Source organism: Squalius cephalus, assembly GCF_949319135.1.
Source record: "Squalius cephalus genome assembly, chromosome: 6".
Classification (NCBI taxonomy): Eukaryota; Metazoa; Chordata; class Actinopteri; order Cypriniformes; family Leuciscidae; genus Squalius; species Squalius cephalus.
This window is the reverse complement of record NC_137127.1, coordinates 16,598,334-16,618,650: the sequence shown is the minus strand read 5'-3', so window position 1 is coordinate 16,618,650 and position 20,317 is coordinate 16,598,334. Positions and strand designations below refer to the sequence as shown.

At 38.8% G+C, this 20,317-nt stretch overlaps 1 protein-coding gene across 13 annotated transcripts in view; it reads right to left on the bottom strand.

Annotated features, from left to right (window-relative positions):
• frmd4a (FERM domain containing 4A) overlaps positions 1–20,317 on the bottom strand; it is a 173,201-nt gene that overhangs the window by 24,143 nt on the left and 128,741 nt on the right. For all 13 annotated transcript variants that reach the window (XM_079874788.1, XM_079874799.1, XM_079874798.1 and 10 more), the window contains 9 exons: positions 16,873–16,967; positions 15,974–16,066; positions 13,181–13,265; positions 11,751–11,807; positions 11,276–11,298; positions 10,156–10,239; positions 9,684–9,749; positions 9,114–9,171; positions 8,778–8,864 (listed from right to left, as the gene is read on the bottom strand). In XM_079874788.1, the coding sequence (XP_079730914.1) occupies positions 8,778–8,864; positions 9,114–9,171; positions 9,684–9,749; positions 10,156–10,239; positions 11,276–11,298; positions 11,751–11,807; positions 13,181–13,265; positions 15,974–16,066; positions 16,873–16,967 (648 nt within the window). The remainder of the gene's footprint in view (positions 1–8,777; positions 8,865–9,113; positions 9,172–9,683; positions 9,750–10,155; positions 10,240–11,275; positions 11,299–11,750; positions 11,808–13,180; positions 13,266–15,973; positions 16,067–16,872; positions 16,968–20,317) is intronic.

Sequence of the window (20,317 nt, the reverse complement as noted above, 5' to 3'; positions counted from 1 at the left end):
CCTAAAGTTAGGCCCTTCATGGGGAGTATTCAGGCCAGTCGTCCACACGAGGTAGTGGCAATAGATTTTACCGTTTTGGAGCCAGCATCGGATGGCAGGGAAAATATATTGGTATTAACAGATGTTTTCTCCAAATATACTCAGGCTATTCCCACAAAGGACCAGCGAGCTAGTACCGTGGCTGATGTGTTGGTGAAGCATTGGTTTAATTTGTTTGGCCCCCCTAGTAGGATACATTCAGATCAGGGCAGAAGTTTTGAAAGTACTCTGATACAGCAGCTCTGTAAGGTTTATAATGTTCAAAAAAGCCGTACAACACCATATCATCCACAGGGCAACGGTCAGTGTGAACGGTTTAACCGTACACTGCATGATCTGTTGCGTACTTTACCCCCTGACCAGAAGAGGCGTTGGCCACGGTACCTCTCCCAGTTAGTTTATGCCTATAATACTACAGTTCATCAGTCAACTGGTAGGTCTCCATACTATCTGATGTTTGGTCGAGAGCCTCGGCTACCTATTGATTTTGTATTGGGTGCTGAGGCAGAAGAGGTAGGAGAATGTTCGGTGGAAGAATGGGTGAAAGAGCACCAGGAGCTATTGGAAGGGGCCTATGATCATGTGAGGCGGCGGCTGGAGTCTAGGAGGCAGCTAAGAGATCAAAGTTATGAGTCCAAAGTAACAGATACGGGTATTGGAGAAGGTGCTCTTGTTTATACACGTAATCATGCAGTGAGGGGTCGTAACAAGATTCAGGACATGTGGGACTCTACTTTGTATAGGGTTGTGCGACAGCCTAAAGAATGGGGGGCTCCTTACTCGATTATTCCAGTAGATCAAGATGGCCCAATGAGACAGGTATATAGAACTGAGCTTAGAAGTGTGCCAATGGCCACAGTTGGAGTTGATGAGATTCCTAGGGTTGGTATGCAGAAACAAGGGAAAGTTGCAACAGATGACGATGGGGTAGAATTTTATCCTTTGGGGATGGTGCAATTTGAGTCTCCTGAAGATGTTGGCCCTCCCTCTGAACAGTTGGGCCCTCCCTTTGAACATTTAGGGTCGTCAGTAGTGGAGGATCAAGGTCACGTGATTGAAATGGACAGGGGCCCTCAGTTAATAGAGGGAGGTCCTCGGAGATCCTCTAGAAGGACAGCAGGTCAACATTCTAATCCCTATCATTTGCCAAGATCGGTAGTGGAAGAAGAAGATTGAATTGTAGTCTGTTTTTTTACATCGTCGGGTCGTCGATGCATTTTGAGGGGGTGGAATGTAGCGGGTGATATCAAGGCAGTAAAGTATGAATCAAGGGGGTGTGGTTAGCCAAGTATAAATATCAGGGGTAGGAACGAAAAAGAGTAGGTGCGTTTGTTTCTGGCCGGCGGAAATAAATCAACACTCGTGGTGTTCGTATGCGAGAGGTTCGCATGTGAATTTGTTTGGATCTTGGAGACAGGTATGAGCTGATTTAAAGTATTAATTTGTCTTAACATGGGGTGATTGTTTTAATACGAATAATAAAGGTATTTTAATGTTTGTATTTTCAGCTCTACGGAGCCCATTTGTTGCTCTTGTTGTATTTGATTTTTTTTGGTTTCGTTTGTTTGTTTGTTTTGGGTATATTGTCTAGTCCGCCCAGGCGCTTGAGCTGGTAATCGGGCCCAAAAGAAATGGGAAAGGCCCTTGGGGCGGACTAGTTTTCTTTTCCTTTTTTTTGTTGTTTGTATATTGTTTGTTCCCCCACTATTTATTATTGCAGCATGAGGATGCTACTGGTCTAGTGTTTGAACAGAGGAGCTATTTTTGCATGTATTTTATTTTGAGTTAACTGAGTGATTCACAAGTTTTTGTTTAATGAATTTAACTTATGGGTTTGTTTTGATTCTTTGATTTCCTTTTGCTTTGTGGTGTAAAGGCTCCTTCTGTTCAGGTAGTTTGTGATGAAAGCATCCTCGTGTGTGAGATATATCTTTGTGTAAGCCAAAAATAAATCTTGGGTATTTTTCTATATAATGAACCTGAGTCGTGCTTTGTTTACTTTAGGGTGGGGTCCTGTAACACAAGGATATTTGCAAAGACGAGATTTTGATGCGTGTATGTAACCCTTTACGCACAATTAGGAGGCAAAAAGAACTCAGTTCAGTACACACACGCTCTATAAGCAGTGGCTTTATTAATGCGCGTCTCTCAAACAGTGCACTCATATAGCGAAATGAGTTCTCTTTTGCTGCTTATTGAGCATCAGTGGTTTAAAATCACTTGCTTTTTAAACCACAATGCTTAAAAATGCAAGCATACAATAAGCTTCCGTGACTACGCAGCACAGAAACATCACGCGTGCGTAACCACGATACATTCTCAGAAAAAAAGGTACAGAAGCTGTCACTGTGGCAGTACCTTTTCAAAAGGTACACCTTTGTACCTAAAGAGTGCATATAAGTCCCTCATAGGTACATATTGGTACCAAACGTGGACATATTGGTACCTAAATGGTACATATTAGAACCCTTTTGAAGGGTACTGTCCCAGTGACAGCTTTTGTACCTTTTTTTCTGAGAGTGTATAGACAATAGTCCAAATTCTCTACCGGTTGAAGAGATTTATACTGGTTAATCATGTCTATCAGTATATAGCCCACCCCTAATTGATTGCAATATAAATCAATGAAATGAGAAAGTCTAGTTATTGCAAAATAATACAAAAAGAATCACAAGAATACAGATCTGTGAACAACAATTTGTGAACAAATGTCTCTTTTGAGGGAGTTCTTGTAAAGAATCTGTAAAAAGTCTCAAACTTGTTATTGGTTTGAATTGGTGCAGTGACACATTGGTGTTGTAATCATTACCTAAAACTAAAAAATATTTTACAATAATTTAAATGAAGTTGAAATTAAACACAATATAAATATTACATGAAAAACTTAAAAATTAGAAATGTTGCCATGGCAACTTACTGAAATAAATAAGTTGAAATAAGTAAATAAGTTGAAGTACTAAAAGTAGTAAGTACTATAATTGAAATAAAATAAATTAAAGCTAAATAGAAATATTTACACAAAATCAAAATAATTAAAAATGACAAAATTGTAAAACGAAAACCAAATATAAAAATCAAGGCTGATTCAAAATATGAATAAACACTATAAAAGTATATAAATAATACTTAGCTAATACTGATACACAAATTGTATGGTAATACAATATAATAACAGTAATATAAATGGCACATTAAAATATGTTACCAAAGATAGTTTTGTTTTTGTTTAATATATTGTTCCACAAAAGTACTAAAATTGTAAATTCAATTCAAACTTGTTTATAAAGCAATTTTTTAAAGCACATTTAAAGCACAAAGTGCTGAGCTATAAAAATAACTAATTAAGATAAAACGGAGGAGATAAAACATTTTCAGGAAACCGTTGAGTGGAATTGGAACCAGAAGAGTTAAATTCCTTACAATTTCCATGCCAATATATCACCGAGACAGTGTCACTGAACAGCAGAGAGATGTTGATGGTGTTAAAGTGAATGTTTCTTGGTGTTTATGAGATGCTTTGATGGTCTCATGGGACCAAGAACAAACGTGACCCTCAACACTTTCAAAACAACTTTCATTATGGAGATACTAATCTCTCTCTCTCTCCTTAAGAGAGTGGGAGGGAGAGGAAAAAGAGAGTGAGTGAGGCTACAATGTTCCATGACATCTAAACACTCTGTAGCTCTCTGCAGTTATAAGAGCCAATGAGGCATGGGGCATTAACCACACCAGAGTATTTTGGGCACAGTGAGGTGGAACTGGGGACTTCAGCTATTGTTCTGGAATGAGGCAATCTCAACTGTAAGTGTGCGTGATTTTGAAGCATGCAGTCACGAGAGGCTGTAAAAGAGAAAAGGCATATCAAAGGGCCCCAAGTGCCCAGCGATGCCCTTATGAGCTGAATCCTGGTTCGTTCCAGCACATATTTCACTGACAGCTGAACTGTGTTCTAGGCCTCGTGTTGTTTGGTTATTTAGATCTCTGGAAAAAGGGTTAACCCTGGTCCTGGACTTCAAAGGATTTAAAATGGAGGCTCACAGCCATGGTGATGGGGTCCAGAGATCGGCCATGCCTCTGTCTGAAAACCCCACTTCTGTTCTGAAGACACAGATGTAGTTGATTCCTATAAAGTCTGATGTTAGCATGCAGCTAAACTAAAAACTTATAAAGAAAAGCATGCAAACACAACTCATACACAAATGTTGAGTGAAATAGTCTATTCTCAATAAGATGGTACCATTTTCATCAATACTTTTATTAAAGGGACAATATGTATCTTTTTAGGTATTTTATTATCTAAAATCAATATCTTTATTCATAAATATGTCCTCAATGGTGTACAAATACCTCGGCCAATTATCTGACTTATCCTTATAAATGAAGAATTTATTATCTTTATATACATGGGACGGGTAGGTCCACGGAGGCTTCCATGTAGTTCCGCCATCTTGCAAAACTATAATAGCAGAGAGGGACAAAAAGTACTAAGCCAACGCGTTTCCACAACGCGTTTTCGTTCAGAGCCAGCCAGTCACGTGACTGAAAGCAGCAGAAACGCAGGTGCAGAGCAGTGAGAGGCGCTTGAAACTGCACCGGCAAGTTTAAAAGTCTGGATTGCATTGTTATTATGGACCATACATATGCCGCGTCACAGGAGAAGAAAACATCGTCGCCAAAAAAGTCAAAAAAGGAAACGTGACCGTAGATATCAAGATCGTCTCTCGTAGCTGCCGGGCATCTTTGTCGTCGTGGTATTGACTCTCGCTCTTCCTCGTCGTCCACCTCCTCGCCTAGATCCCACTGATCCACTGCCTCTCTGTCCTCTCCCTCTCCCTCTACCTCTTCCTCTCCCTATTGTTGAATCATCTGATGATGATATCTAACAATGCACATAATTTAGAAAATATTACGAATAAAGAAGGCATAACTACTAATTACAATATTTCATGTTTTTCACGGTCAGTAATTCATACTGTAACATTCGTTTGTTTGTTGTCATGTTGCAGTTTGTTTGAAATAACACACCTGTTCACCTGAAGGAAAACTCGACGAAGTGCTATTAGAAGACATCCTGTCAAAGCTTTTTGGTACATATCGCCTACCGTAGATGCAACGCGCATTTGAAAAAGCGAGGCGCTGGAGAGCAAAATTAGTTTGAATGCAAAATACAAATTCACCACTAGATGGGAGTAATTCCTACATATTGTCCCTTTAATGAACAAAATAGATTTACACTACTATTCGGAATTTTGGGGAAAGACTTTAAAAAAATAAAAGAAATCAATAGTTTTATTCAGAAAGAACTAATTAAATTAAACAAAAGTGGAAGTAAACATTTACAATGTTGCAAAAATTGTTCTTTTGGACTTTCTATTCATCAAAAATGATCACTGTTTCCACAAAAACATTAAACAGCACAACTGGTTTTCAACATTGATGATGATAATAACAAGAAATATTTCTTGAACAGTATATTAGAATGATTTCTGAAGGATCATGTGACACTGAAGACTGGAGTAATGATGCTGAAAATTCAGCTTTGTCGTCACGGGAATAAACAAAACCAGTCACAAGTAGCACGGGTATATTTGTGCCAATAGCCAACAGTACATTGTATGGGTCAAAATTATCGATTTTTCTTTTATGCCAAAAATCATTAAGAAAGATCATTTTCCATGAAGATATTTAGTAAATTTCCTACCGTAAATATATAAAACATTTATTTTTGTGAGTGAATGCAGCACAATCGCGAACATAAATGGACAACTTTAAAGGCGATTTTCTCAGTTTCGATTTTTTTGCACCCTCAGATTCAGACTTTTCATATGATGTATAAATCTCAATTTAAAAATTTTACCCATGTGACCATATATTTTAAATAATATAATAACAGTAGTAATATTTCACAATATTACTGTAGTTTTTGATCAAATAAATGCAGCCTTGGTGAGCATCAAAAACATCAAAAAAATCTTACCGACCCCAAACTTTTGAACACTAGTGTTTATTCAACCTTCTCACCAATTCCAACCATTTTGGATGTAAATAAATACTGTAATGCATTTTGCAAACAGTCCAAAATGCATTCATGGTCTGTCAATAATACATGCAATGCTGCCTAAGATTTTGGCCAAAATGAGCCTAATTATGTTGTCTACCATTTGAAAAAGACTTTTCATTGAGACAACGATGCCTTATAATCTTGCCTATATAAGCAGCCAACTAGGTTTTAGAACAGCTAACAACCACTTAGCTGGCCAAAACCTGCTTAGAATGTTCCAATATAAGGGAGTTTAGTAAATGTCATAGGTGTGTCATCACTATGACTCACATTCACTGCTGTTCCTTTTAATATAACGCACAACGCCCACCCTGCAGTCTGTCTTTACACAGAATAATACAATAAACCCCCAACCCCTCTCTCTCACAAAGACACACATACAGAGTACAGGAAGACTGTGTGAGTGGGGCATGGTATTTACTTAGCCAGAGCTATAATGAGCGCTTATGAGAAAAGACAGGGCATTGGAGAGGTCAAAGGTCACCAGCAGCAGACAGGATGAAAACAATCACCGGTGACTCAAGGGTTGCAATCTCATGATTCATAGCTATAGAATCACATCTGGCTAGAAAGGCAACTATACGCTTTTCATATTTGCTTTGCTGTTCATACGTTTTATAAGGCACAAATCTTTTAGTAACTGGAGCTAATGAGCTGATCCAAACGAATCAGAAACAGCTACACACATGCCAGTTTTTGGGGAGTGGTCCCGGATTCGTCAGACGCACTAATGTTTCCAGCATGTTTTGTGTTGTCAGGGCGACAGTAATCCTGCGGGTGTCTGCTGCTGGGTTTCCTGTTGCGGGTTTTGGAGTCAGGGAGGCTGCTGGAGGGGGTTTAGGTAGAGGACAATAGCTCTTGAGAATCACAGGCACCACAATTCATGACGAAACCACAAATATACTGGTCACGCCTCTGTAAAACTTTACACACACACTTTGGCACAGATGCTCTCATTAGGAGAGGGTTTAAATTAGTTTGAAAATCATTAAATAAACCCAACCACTCACTCACTAAGTCTGCAACTTTTAGTGTGTGGCATTTTTAACTGTATATCTCACAGTCCCACACACTGCCCACAGATGGAGAACAGCCACTGACTATTAGCGCATGAAAGCTTATCATCAAAACACAAAAACGTGCATGTGTGATGGAGACAAGCTGTGTAATGAGAACATCAGTGGCAATGACCCATCTGAAACGCAGATCAGATCAATAGAAAGTAGCAGACTGGCATTTCATGCAGGACTGGACGTCTGATTGTCCACTGTAATTAAAGGAATAGCTCATACAAAACTAAACATTTTGTCATTATTTACTCACCCTCATGTCATTACAAACATGAAGACTTTCGTTCTTCTGTGGAAAATAAAAGAAGATATTTTGAAAAATGTCTCAGTGTTTTTTTGTCCATACAATGAAGTCAATGGGGTCCAATCTTGTTTTGACTTGCACTGTATGCATACAAACAGTAGAAATATTCTCTAAAATATATTATTTTGCATTCTGCAGTAGAAAATAATTCCTACAGGGTTGGAACAACATGAGGGTGAGTAAATGGTGACTTTCATTTTTGATTGAACTATCCCTTTAAATTGTCATCCAGGTTTAGGTGGATTTGTCAGTGGAACTATAATTGAGTTTATTTTGCATCTGTGGCGTTTTTTGCAGATGCGTTTGTTCTTCTCGCTGGTTTCTCTTCCCTCCATTCTGAGCTGACCTCTGCTGCGTCGTTTCATTTTAACTCTCTTTCTGTAACAGATCCTTCTCTGTAAATAGGCCTGAGTTTGGCTTTTCGCTTGGCTGGACGTTCTGCTTTGAAAGCTATTTTTAGCTTGCGGTTTGCGGAAAGGTTTCTCTGTTCCTCACCACAGGCTGAAGTTTTTGCCTGTCCTTTGGAGAGAATTTAAACACGGGTGTGTGCTGTGAGAATGGAAAACCAAAGCTAGCGGGGCGCACACCTGAAGTAAAGTCATTCTGACAGCAAGCGATTCTTTTGATTGAGACTTGATTGAAATTTGTAGCATTTCAGTTACTGGGTGTCACTGATTGTCTGTCTGGAAGTTTGAGAATCTCTGTCTAAAGTTACCAAAAAAAACCGCTACATGGGGTCAGACTGCCAGAGGTCATGACCTCTCTGAGGTCACCACACCCGAGTGTCAGACGGTCAGACTTCTAATGGATGATGTCATGAGGTTAAGCAAAGGTGACCAGGTGATGAACACATATTCACAAACACACACTTGAGGAAGCTCACATTAAGTTTCAAAACACAGCGACAGGAAAACTGCTTACATCCACTGGATTTTCTGCAAAGCAGAGAGTTTTAAAGAAGAAGTCTGAATTTTTTTCTCTCCCTCATGAAGAAACAAAGCTTCATAAGAGCTTTAGGGAAGTGACTGGTTTTGGGTGGTTGCCTAAGTCAAAAAAATCGCCTAACAATTGACAATCACAAGTCTGATTGTGTAGAAAAGTAATGGGACACCTCTCCTCAACAAGGTGAGGTATTGTTCAGGTCTGTAGCACAAATGGTGCAGGACAAATTATGCAAAGCCAAGAACTACTAATTAACATAGGGGAAGTAAAACCATTAAGAGATAATGGAGATGAAGAGATGTGAAGAGAGGACAAACAAAAGTCAAACTGTTGCAAGTCCACAGAGGAAAGACGGTCTTACCTTTCTTGGTTTGACTTTGTCCTGGTAGTCATATTGAAAAATGCCTTTATAACTCAAACCCAGCCACCATGGGATACCTTGCTTATCCTGAGAGAGAGCAAGAGAGAGAAAAAGAGAGCATTAATACACACGCGGCGATAATGAGTAGTGAGTACACGAAGATGAGTAGTGTCAGCTCATGGTTGATGACAGCATGATTATCTTAAACACACAGAGTCTTCAGCATCCTTTAACACTTAACTAAAGTGCCGATACTGCAGGTTGTAAGAACATATGTGTGTGTGTGTGTGTGTGTGGACTGACGGCTGTGCTTATAAATTAAGCAGACTGACCCACCTTAACAGCGTAATAATGCACTCCATATGTGGGCAATGACTCCACTACACTCATATAACTGTGAGAGAGAAGAAAGAAGAAATCATTGACAATATGTTATGTATGTTCCATATGCAAACAATTTGCATTAGTAGAAAACACGTGGGAGTGGATCTCGGAAGTAGAAAAAGGATTTGGATACTTCAGGCACACTTAAAATGCATGAATGACATTGCATTAGATACTGAATCAAAAGAACACAAAACAAGCACTTATGTTTGCATTATGAAAGTCAATGGACTCCAAATCATTAAATCTCATTCTTGCACACACTGTTACCAAACATGTTGATATTTGAGGTTTGTGTCGCCATACATTGACTTTAATAATAAGGACAAAACAGCTGAATCTTCTTTTGTGTTCCACAGAAGTAAGAAAGTCATTTTTGGAATGACAGAATTGACAGAAACAATGACAGAATTTAGATTTTTTGGGTGAACAATCCCGTTAGGATGAAAAGCATTTGGACACTTTCTGGTCATCAAACTTAATGGAACATTTTGGACATAACATTCTTTCTCGCTGTCTTACTTGACGATAGCCTGGCCTCTGGACTGTCCGCTTAGCTTCTTATAGTGCTCAATGACCCGGTCCTCACTGCAATACACACACACACACAAAATTAGAGGCAACAGATGACAATGTTCATGAGAATGTGGCTGTCAGCCTATTTTAATTCCACAGGAACACGAAACACGAAAGAGTGAGAGCTTACAGATGTACAGAGACACAGCCAATGAAACACAACACCATGAAGGAGATAAGTTCATTCTTAGAACAGGAAGTGCACCGGCCTGGTCAATATGAATGTGTGAGTAAGTGAGTGTGTGCGCCTTTGAACGGCAGCATCTGTGAAACACTTCATTCGCATTAAATAAAATTTGAGGTCAATTATGTTAGCGAATTATTCAAGAGAATCCTTTCCCATGGTGCTCTACAACACGGAGCAGATACATCTTGTTAATACCTCTTCATTATCAGCTGACAGCTGTGTGTTTCTCACCAATATGCGAGCGAAGGGTGCTCCTTCAGTGCTTGTGTAGGCAGTGCAGGCAGTTTCTTCAGATCAGCCCTAGTAACATCATTACTGTAAAAATAACACACAATGCTCAGAAAGAGTACCACTTAACAGGGCAAAGAATCAGCCAATCAGAATCACAGAACAGCAAGAAGGCGGCAAATGACGAAGAGAAATAATTAAATACACAGGAAAAAAATTATAATAAAAAGTATAATAAGAAATTACTATTATTATCAATAATAATAATCCATTATTACATTTTTAATAATTTGTTTCTATTCCTTATTCTTGTGTGACTTTAATTATTTCTCTTTATCATGCTATGTAAAGTTTAATTAATAATAATAATAATTGCAATTGTAATAATAACTGTACATACATAATAATAATTGTCACATGACTAGTTATACTATTTATAATTCATCTAATTTATGTAAAAATGTTGATCAAATAATAAGTCAAGATTTAGATATTAAAATCACTTCTGATGTCACTTCCAGTTCATTTCTGAAATTGAAGGTTAAATTGTATATTACCGCTCACAATGTGCTCTTCACATTTTGGCAAAATCTATCAGGGTATTTCACGGTCATAAAATGTGCATATTGTGCACACTAAATAAGCTGCATACTTGTAGTGTGCCACTCCAAACACAGAACGCTGGAGAGGTTGAGAGGAAGTGTAATAGGAAATAGAGTCGAAGAAAACTGTCAGACACAGAGTGACAGAGTAAAGCTGGAAGGATGCACATGTGACAGATTTGTAGCTGAGATACTGTGTGTAGAAAGTGTTTCAAGAGTGTGTGTGTGTGTGTATGTAAAGGAGAGAGCCAGAGGTTAGTGTGTGTAATTTAACACTGTTTATCCTCTGCATTCCATTTCCTCCCCTCTGTCTCCGTTCCCAGGGTTCACACCCCCATATCTCTCTCATTCCCTCTCTCTCTCCATCTCTCTTGAATCGTGTTCATGTGCTTATGTGGGAAGGAGAGTTTGATATATGCCACAAATTGGATCTGCTTTCACTCTGCAATGACACACTGATAGTGTGTGCATGTTAAAGGGGGTCAATGGAAGGTGATTCATTCATTCAAAAAGCTTCTTACCTTGTGAAGTCTCCTTTACCTTCCTGTGGGAGAGAAAAATGACATATTTTAGAATCAATAATGAGTCTTTGCTGGTAGACAAGAACGCTTGGAGAGATTGTATCCTCTGATACACAGAACGGTGCATGTGTGTCTCAGTGGGGAATGCATTCGCAGCCATCTGGACTGAATCCTCTGAAAGGTCAAACACACATAACATACCTGATGCTACAACACCTGGATCACACATAGACATCATAAAGGAAAACCGTATTTCTCTAAAGTACTTCCCTCATATGATTAACTTACAGTACAAAGGAAACATCCTGTTTTAGATTTAAAATAAAGCACCCTGTCAGGCTGAAATACTGTAGTGACCGGAATATGACTCTGTAATGCTCACACACGTGCGTTTGAGACGTCCTGAACTTCATAAAAGTTCAGTGCAGGGTTCATGAAGGGGCATAAAATGATAAACAGTCCAACATGATCTTACCTGTAAGATGTAGGAGGCCAGTTCAAACACCACCTCACTGTCCACCTCTATGAGCTCCTGGAGACAGACAGAGAAAAAAGAACGAGAGAGTTAGGTTCAGGATCACAGCAGACAGGACATCTCCATTAATCTACCTCTTATCTTATCTCTCTCTTTTTTAATGACCTGATCTGCTGACTTATCACTGAAGGGTCTATCTAAATCACTTCAGCTATTTCCTGTGTAATCAATAGCAGGACAAAGCCACATCCACACACATGGGTTTTTTAGAGGAGGGGTTATTGAAGTGTAGGGGGTCCTTACTACTTAAATGACCAAGACAAACGGAGTGATTCATTACCTTTGCAGAACACAAGAATTTCAGGAATGTCACTCACAACACACACACACACACACACACACACACACACACACACACACACACACACACACACACACACACACACACACACACACACACACACACACACACAGTACTGGCATATATTGGGAAGCTGACTAAAGTAAAGTGTGAGCAATGAGCTCATGGTGGGAATGTGTGGTATGCGACAAATGACATTCACAAATACAGAATGTTTTTGGAAGAATTAAGCACTTTTTAAAACTTATTTTAAAACTTATATATCAAAAGTTTGGTGCTGGAAAGTTTTTTTCTGTTTTTGAAAAAAGTCTCTTATGTTCACAAATGCTGCATTTATTTGATAATAAATACAGTAAAAAATAATAATATTGTGAAATACTGTTGCAATTTAAAATAACGGTTTTCTATGTTAATACATTTTACAATGTAATTTATTCCTGAATTTTCAGCAGTCATTACTCCAGTCTTCAGTATCATATGATCCTTCTGAAATCATTCTCTAGTGTGGACTTTTGCGTTCCAATTTAAGTAAGCTTAGCTTGGTGCTCAAGAAATTTGTCATCATCATCAATGTTGAAAACAGTTGTGCTGCTTAATATTTTTGTGGAAACTACGATATATTGTTTTTTCAGGATTCTTTAATGAATAGAACGTTCAAAAGAACAGCATATTTATATTTTTGCAATATAAATCTTTTCTAACAAGGGTCAAAATATATGGTTACTTTTGATCAATTAAATGCAGTTCTTTAAAAAAAAAAAAAAAACTTTACATACATATGTAAATTACATATATATGTATATATCATGACATTTTATTTTATGCTGTTTGGTGCCTGAAGGATAGTCGATAGAGAAGAGCTTGGTAAGCTGCATGTTTTTATGGTGCCATCAGCTAATCAGTGTTGTCATGATGTCATTTTCCAGGCAGCTCCAGAGTGATTTGTTACATGGCATTTATGACTAAGATGCTCCATGAGAACAGATGGAGGTAACAAATGTATGCACCTTAACCAAAGGGGTGGTAGCTGACACTGCCCTCTAGTGGTAGAGCAGTGACAACAGTTTACCTTATAGATGCAGGACTTTGCATTGAGGAAGAACAGCTCTATTGTGGCATTGTCCTTAAGGTAAGAGATGCTTTCAATGTAGAACCTGTTGAAGAGAAAATACACTCATCAAAAATGGCTAAGTTTAAAGACAGTAGTTTTATATACAATATACACACTAAAAATTAACAGATTAAATTGAGTGTTGTGAATTTTGAATGTGATTCAAAATTGTTCAGTATGAGTAACCAATTCTGATTCCACTTTTCAGGTCATTCAATGAACTCACTGAAAAAAAAAACGATTTAAACACAGAGTCAAAAACCAATCACTAGAGGGCATCATAAACACTCGCTATATCCTCTTGCTGTCTCCATCCCTCTCAAAACCCACAAAAAGAAAACAATTTCCACTGTACAAACTTCATTTAGCACTCAGATTAGAGTTAGCACGAACTATAACAACAAACAAACACATAAGTAATTGTCTCAAGCTGTGACATTCACAAAATCATGATCATGTTACACAGACACACATAAATAGATATTATGTACAGATGCATGTAATGTATATGACCTTGAACATACACTGATGCAAACAATGAACTCTACGACACATGACACAAAGATATATGCTTTGAATCCATTGACTGTGTAAAGAAGTAACTGGCAGTGAAGAAAAAATGAGTGAAAGTGAGAGAGATCAAAGTGATTAAAACAGCATTGACAGCTGGTTTAATTTGAGATGTGAGTGAGACAGAGTCTTAAACGCATCAAAGACTTTAGCTCTCTCCAATCAATAGACCAATCACAGGCTGTAAGGATAACACACACATACACACTAATGTACACAGGACATCATGCATGCATTAAAACGGGGCCTTCACTCTAATTCAAACTGCACTGACATGCAATAGCTCAAGCAGAAGACATACAACTCCGCACACAGCTATTAAAGCAAAATGCGTGCGTGCGTATGCGTGCATTTAAGTGTTTGTGTCTGTGTGTGACCCAGAAAAGCAAAGTGATGCAAGTGGAATAGACTGAAAGAAAGAAAAGCAATCCAAATGTGTCCCAACAATTGCTGAGCTATTTTAATGCGGAGCTTGACAGCAATAAACCAGCATCTACCCACAGCGAGGGTGGTGATGTATGACTGTGTGCTGATTGCGACTTACACGGTAAAATACTGTGAGGAAGCAAGCAAATTTGCCCACTATAACTCTCTCGCACACAGAGTCATACAAACACACATGAGCAATAAATATACTGGGTTGCTCTTTATATTGGTCATATTTCGAAGCAGATGCAATTAAAATATAAATGAATCAACCCTCCCAGCAGATATCTGCTCATGCTCTGCAATTCAAACACAGTCTGATTAACACTCTGCTGTTGCCATGGTGCTCAAATTGCTGGGGGTGTTAAAGGGTAACTAAACCCTAAACCCTGATCTGTAAGAATGGGGCTTTATTAGTGCTGTTCATTGATTCGAGTAACTTTTTTGACATTTGGGTATAAACTGTTGTAATTCTACAATATATGGTGTAAAAACATCTAAGTGCTGCCCTCTTCAGGTTGAACGGTGGCTACTGCAGTTGAATTTTCCTATTGGATGTTTGCGGTACTGCGTGACGTAAGCGGTACTACGTGACGTAAGCAGGTTACAGCTCACCATGCCCTTGGTACGAGCTCACCACACCCTTGGTACGAGCTAGCGTAGATTTATCTGTATTTTGTACAGTGGTCAGGAGGGTACGTAGGTGTAGTGTTGCTGGTTGCAACAGCACTGCTGGACTGCATAGCTTTCCAGCAGACTTGGAAATTAGGCGCCAGTGGTTGCATGCACTTGGCCTGGAAGACCGTGAGTTCCCGCCTAGAGCTCAAGTGTGCAACCTGCATTTTACGCGGGATTGCTTCTCCAACGCAATAGAGGTGGAAATGGGCTTCTCCACACAGCTCGCGCTGATTAGAGACGCAGTGCCAAACGCTGCTCCTCCTGCATGGACTCCACCACCGCAGCGCCGTCTTGATGTGAGTGATCATGTATATAATCACAATTTATGGTTAAATTACTAAAGTTAATCCTCTGGGGTCGACAAACGCGCCGGCGCATTTTGCTGGATTTTTTCACATAGCGGCAAAATATGAATATGCCTATAGAGAGCGCGCGCTATTGACATCAACTCGATAAAACTCATCAGATGCATGTAGTTTACGTCGTCTTGCGACCCTGTGAGTCACTCTCCATTTTAGAGTATGACAGCAGCCGTCAATTAATTTGTCACTGCGGGTCTCAGGTGCACACAACCCCCCCACCCCCCCGCTCAGCCCCGCCCTCGGTTCGTCCCCACTATCTTCGCTGGGGCCTGCCCACTTTTCCAGCATTTTTCAAATATTGCCAGTGGGTGGAGTCAGGCTCTGACCAGGGGTTTAGTTACCCTTTAATGAGAGGAATGGTGGATTCTGATTGGCTAAGTTCTCTGTAACTGCTAGTGAGCTGTGGTTTACTGACCCCGCTAATTTGAAAGAATAAACAAACACAGACACAACTTTCTGGTAATCTTTCTCGTTCTTGAATCTGATTGGCTGAGAGCCTTTTCCAGCCATGCGATATTCCCCCAGTATCAGCACTGGAGCTGTTTCACCGTTTGTATCACTCCGCTTGCGGTGACTCATGGCGGTCGAGCAAATCCACTATATTTTAATTTTTCAGAATTCGCAGGCGCATTCAAACGTCCAATTTGACGCTTAAAAACGCAGTTCACTAGATTTTGAAACGTGTTTATTGTGTTTTTGTTGCCATTGAACTTACCTTACGCAGAAGTACAGCACAATGGGTCCAGATTTCTTGGGAAACTCATGTTCCAGCACACGACGATCTAACTGCAACCAGCTGAAATGACCCCTGAAACACAGCCCAAGAGAAATGACTGATAGTATCTGCTACAGCAACCGGAAAAGTCTTGCAACATCTTACAATGTCTCATTCATAGCACCACATAACGTTAAAAAACATCATGTGAAAAATGAGCCGCAAGAGGGATGTTTTATGTTCAAGATGTCATCACATGTGCATTTCCATGCATAATCTAGTCAGTGATGACAAAAACAAAAGCACTCAGGAAAGTATTGCATTGATTTATAAAATACTGATGCTAGTCTTAGCAAGTACCACTGACAAGCAACAACACAATGTGTTTTAAATTGTATTTGTATAGGAAAACTTGAACTCACACTGTGTGTGCACTTGTTTCTGACAGAAATCCATTTGTCTATTTGCATGTTGTCCTTGGCGACTGCAAACTGTCAACCCTTTGTTGGGAAGGATCAGCGGGCGGATCAAAAGTCACCAGACAACATTTCAAAATCTTTGAAAACTACATATAACACATTTCCCCAAGCACACTAGCAGCGAGAACAGACGTGATGCTGCTCTTAGTGTGCCTTAAAGAAATCATGCGAAGATACGTCTAATAAATGTGGCACAGCGGTAGGTCACACTGTGTAGGACTAAATGAAAAGCTGGTTGTCGCAGAAAGTGAAGAAGGGAGAAAGAGGGAAGCCAATCATCTCCAGTGGCATTATCACAGCATGCTCACTCATCCACAGTCAGAGAGCTGAACTATTCATGACTACAGCTTCATCTGACAGTCTTTTCTCATAGGTTAGAGGCATGTGTAGTATTTCATCGGATGTGTTGGGTATACGTACGTCTCATCTACGTAAGAGATTCCAAAATATTCCTTCTCCTTCAGGTTGAAATGGGACGCCACCAGGTCTAGAAGATCCTTCGCCATTAGCTTGGGCTGAGAGAGACAGAAGAAAAAAAAGAAGTTAGGTTTCATCACAAAAGAGATCTTTTCATTCAGAATATTCACACAGACAAAAACACCCAGATACACACACACACACACACACACACAAGGTCAACGAGTTGGCAGGCTGTGAGCGTCGTATTCTGATGAGTATTGATGCACTGCAGTGACTCTGCAATTTCATGTCGACTCTGTCTGCAGTCTGTGTGTGTTGCATCTTGAACAGAACCTGATTTGCTGCAAAAGTAATGTCCAAAATATGCTCATACAACTGGCATATTTGCTCTTAAGAAGGAAAATCGTTTTGATGGTTCTCAATAACGAACTACAGAGGTTTTAGACTTAGCACTGACACACACCCAGAACATTCTGGAAAACTGAGAGACACCAGTTGTCAAGCTGTCTATGATTCTGCAAGTTTGGGGCTTTCCCTGTGTGTGTGTGTGTGTGTGTGTGTGTGTGTGTGTGTGTGTGTGTGTGTGTGTGTGTGTGTGTAAGTGAGTGTAAAGTCTGTGTCAGAGCCAGTGTGTGGTAAACCATGGGTGTGTCACTGGCTTTGAACATAGACACTGAAATCACTGGCATCCTGGGACATCTCTGTACTGCTTACCAACCAACCAACATCGACACACAATCTTTATGCCTATGTCTATACAAACATGCATATTAGATGGGGTTTTTTTTAATGTTTTTTTTAAAGAAGTAACTTAGCTCACAAAGTCTGCATTTACTTGATCAAAACTACAGTAATATAACCGTTTTCTATTTTAATATTTTTTAAAATGTAATTTTAATCAGTGTCACATGATCCTTCAAAAATCATTCTTATATGATGATTTGCTGCTCAAGAAACATTTCTTATAATTATCAATGTTGAAAACAGTTGTGCTGCTTAATAATTCTTTGATGATTAGAAAGTTCAAAAGAATAGCATTTTGAAATTGAATCTTATGTAACATTATTAGGGATGGGACAAAATATTGATAGGGCAATAAATCATCGTCTTTCTCCATATGATACAAGAATCGATACGCTGGCGCCAAATATCGATATTTTAATTAATGAAATGAGGCTCTCTAAATAGATTTTCCTGGCGTCGCTACTTCATACCTCCTCGAAGTGGTGCTCAACACATGGATGAAGGAAATGTGAACATAAGTTAACTAGCCTAAGAAAAAGAGTTTTTTAATGGGATGGAGGCAGCAGTGTGAGTAAAATAATAGATGCCCCAGCCACGTTTAAGTCCAAAGTCTGGACCCACTTCAGCTTTTATACCTTTGATAGGACAAACAAAATCGACAATGCAATAGACAAAAACTGCCTGGTAAAAGTAAAGTGCACTTGTAAAACCATGAACATGCAAAGTCACTTGCAATGCCATCAACCTGATCTCAATGAAAATGTTTAATTTACCAATTTAATTCACAGACAGAAAAACTTTTTGTGCTGTTTTCTAACAGTTTGGACTTGAATAAATAGAGAAAACCAGCACTTAACCTTTTCATAGGCATTTTGTTTTCATAGTATCATTATAGGATTGTCTAGCAACATATTGATTATCGCAGAATTGCTGTATCATGAATCATGATATTATCTGTATCGTGTATCGTATCGTGAGGTACCCTGTGATTCCAGCCCCAATTATAAATGTCTTTACTGTCACTTTTGATAAATTCAATGTGTCCTTCCTTGCTGAATGTACTGACCCGAAACTTTTGGATGATATTGAATGTTTTGCTGTGTATGCATACACATTTTGTAAATTGTTTCTTTTTATATGCATGTTTTATATTTATTTACTTATTTTTTACAAAATTATATGTTAATAAAAAAAATTACAAAAGTAAAAAGCACTGAAAAGAGTCTGAGAAAGATAAAAAATCGTTAAATCAAATTACAACAAGATGTGATTGTGCACTTGATATACACAAACATCGTGTGCATGAGCCTCTCTTCAAAACACTTTAATTACTGTTTCTGTTTCAACACAGACCATTTTGAATTAAAGGCACACATAAATACAGACGCACACACACACATACACACACAGACACACACACACACAGACACACACACACACACACACACACACACACACACACACACACGCGCGCGCAACAACCCGCTTTATAGAGAGCCAGCCCACCCACACACCCTAAAAATAGCACAGCAAAATCTAGAGCAAAAGTACAATCACTGCCACAACCTCTACTTACAGAAAGAAAGAAAGAAAGAAAGAAAGAAAGAAAGAAAGAAAGAAAGAAAGAATTTCTAAAATTACAAGATCATCATTTTGTTGTGTATTATTACATTTTAAATTGTAATGTATTTCTTCTAGCTAAAGCTTTGACTAAGGTAGGTTCTTAAAACCTAGTGAGTTGATCCAAAACCTAGTGCGCTGCCTACCTAGACAACACTTAAAGGTACTGTATAATAGGTGCAGGTCAGACAATAAGCAGCATGCTGCCAAAAAAGATACCTTATTAAACAGAAAATATCAACAAAATAATTCAATCCAAGAAAAAAGAACTATTGCTGTCAATATTATCATGTGCTATGTATTTTTATTACTCATTAGAGCAGCAATTCCCAAACTTTTTTCTCAACCGAACCCACTTTGCCCTAAAATATTTACTTAAAGTAAGATTTTAAGTTAGTATTTTGATCATTTAACAACACACTTGCATATTTACAGTTCACTGATGTTGGTAAAAAAGTCACTCGAAACAAATAATTTTTTAGCTTACTGTTTGATTTAGTGTTTTTTTATTATTATTTAAAATCATTTAAATGTTACATTTTTACGATTTAATTATTAGCTTTTTATCAACTCACAAAGCCCCCTTGAGTTCCCTTGTGCCCTTCCCAGGGGTTCTAAACCCCAGCTTGGGAAAATCTGCATTAGAGATGCTAAAAAACTTTTGTAAATGCTAAACCCTCCTTGATTCCAGCACCATTACCTGTCTTGTGTGACTCACGTGAGGGCTATTTGTGTGGCGAGAGGAGTTGCTGCCTATGCAGAGCATCTCAAATAATCTCGAATCAGGTTCCATTTCAGTTAGATTTTGCCTTAGAAGGCAGTTGCCAATAAAAACCTTTGCAGTCTGCTGAGACTGCGATTACCATCCTCTCTGATTCACTACCCTCCCTTCAGGACTGATCTTAAAAACCCAGCTTTCAGCAAGACATCTTGTTTTAGATATTCGTTTATGGCGTTAACGTTGTGGTTATTCACACATGAACCAATCAGTATTTTATGAGATTCTTCACCTCTGGTTCTTCAGGTGAGACATGCAACTATATACCACATAAATCAATTGGCACATTTAATCTCATCATTC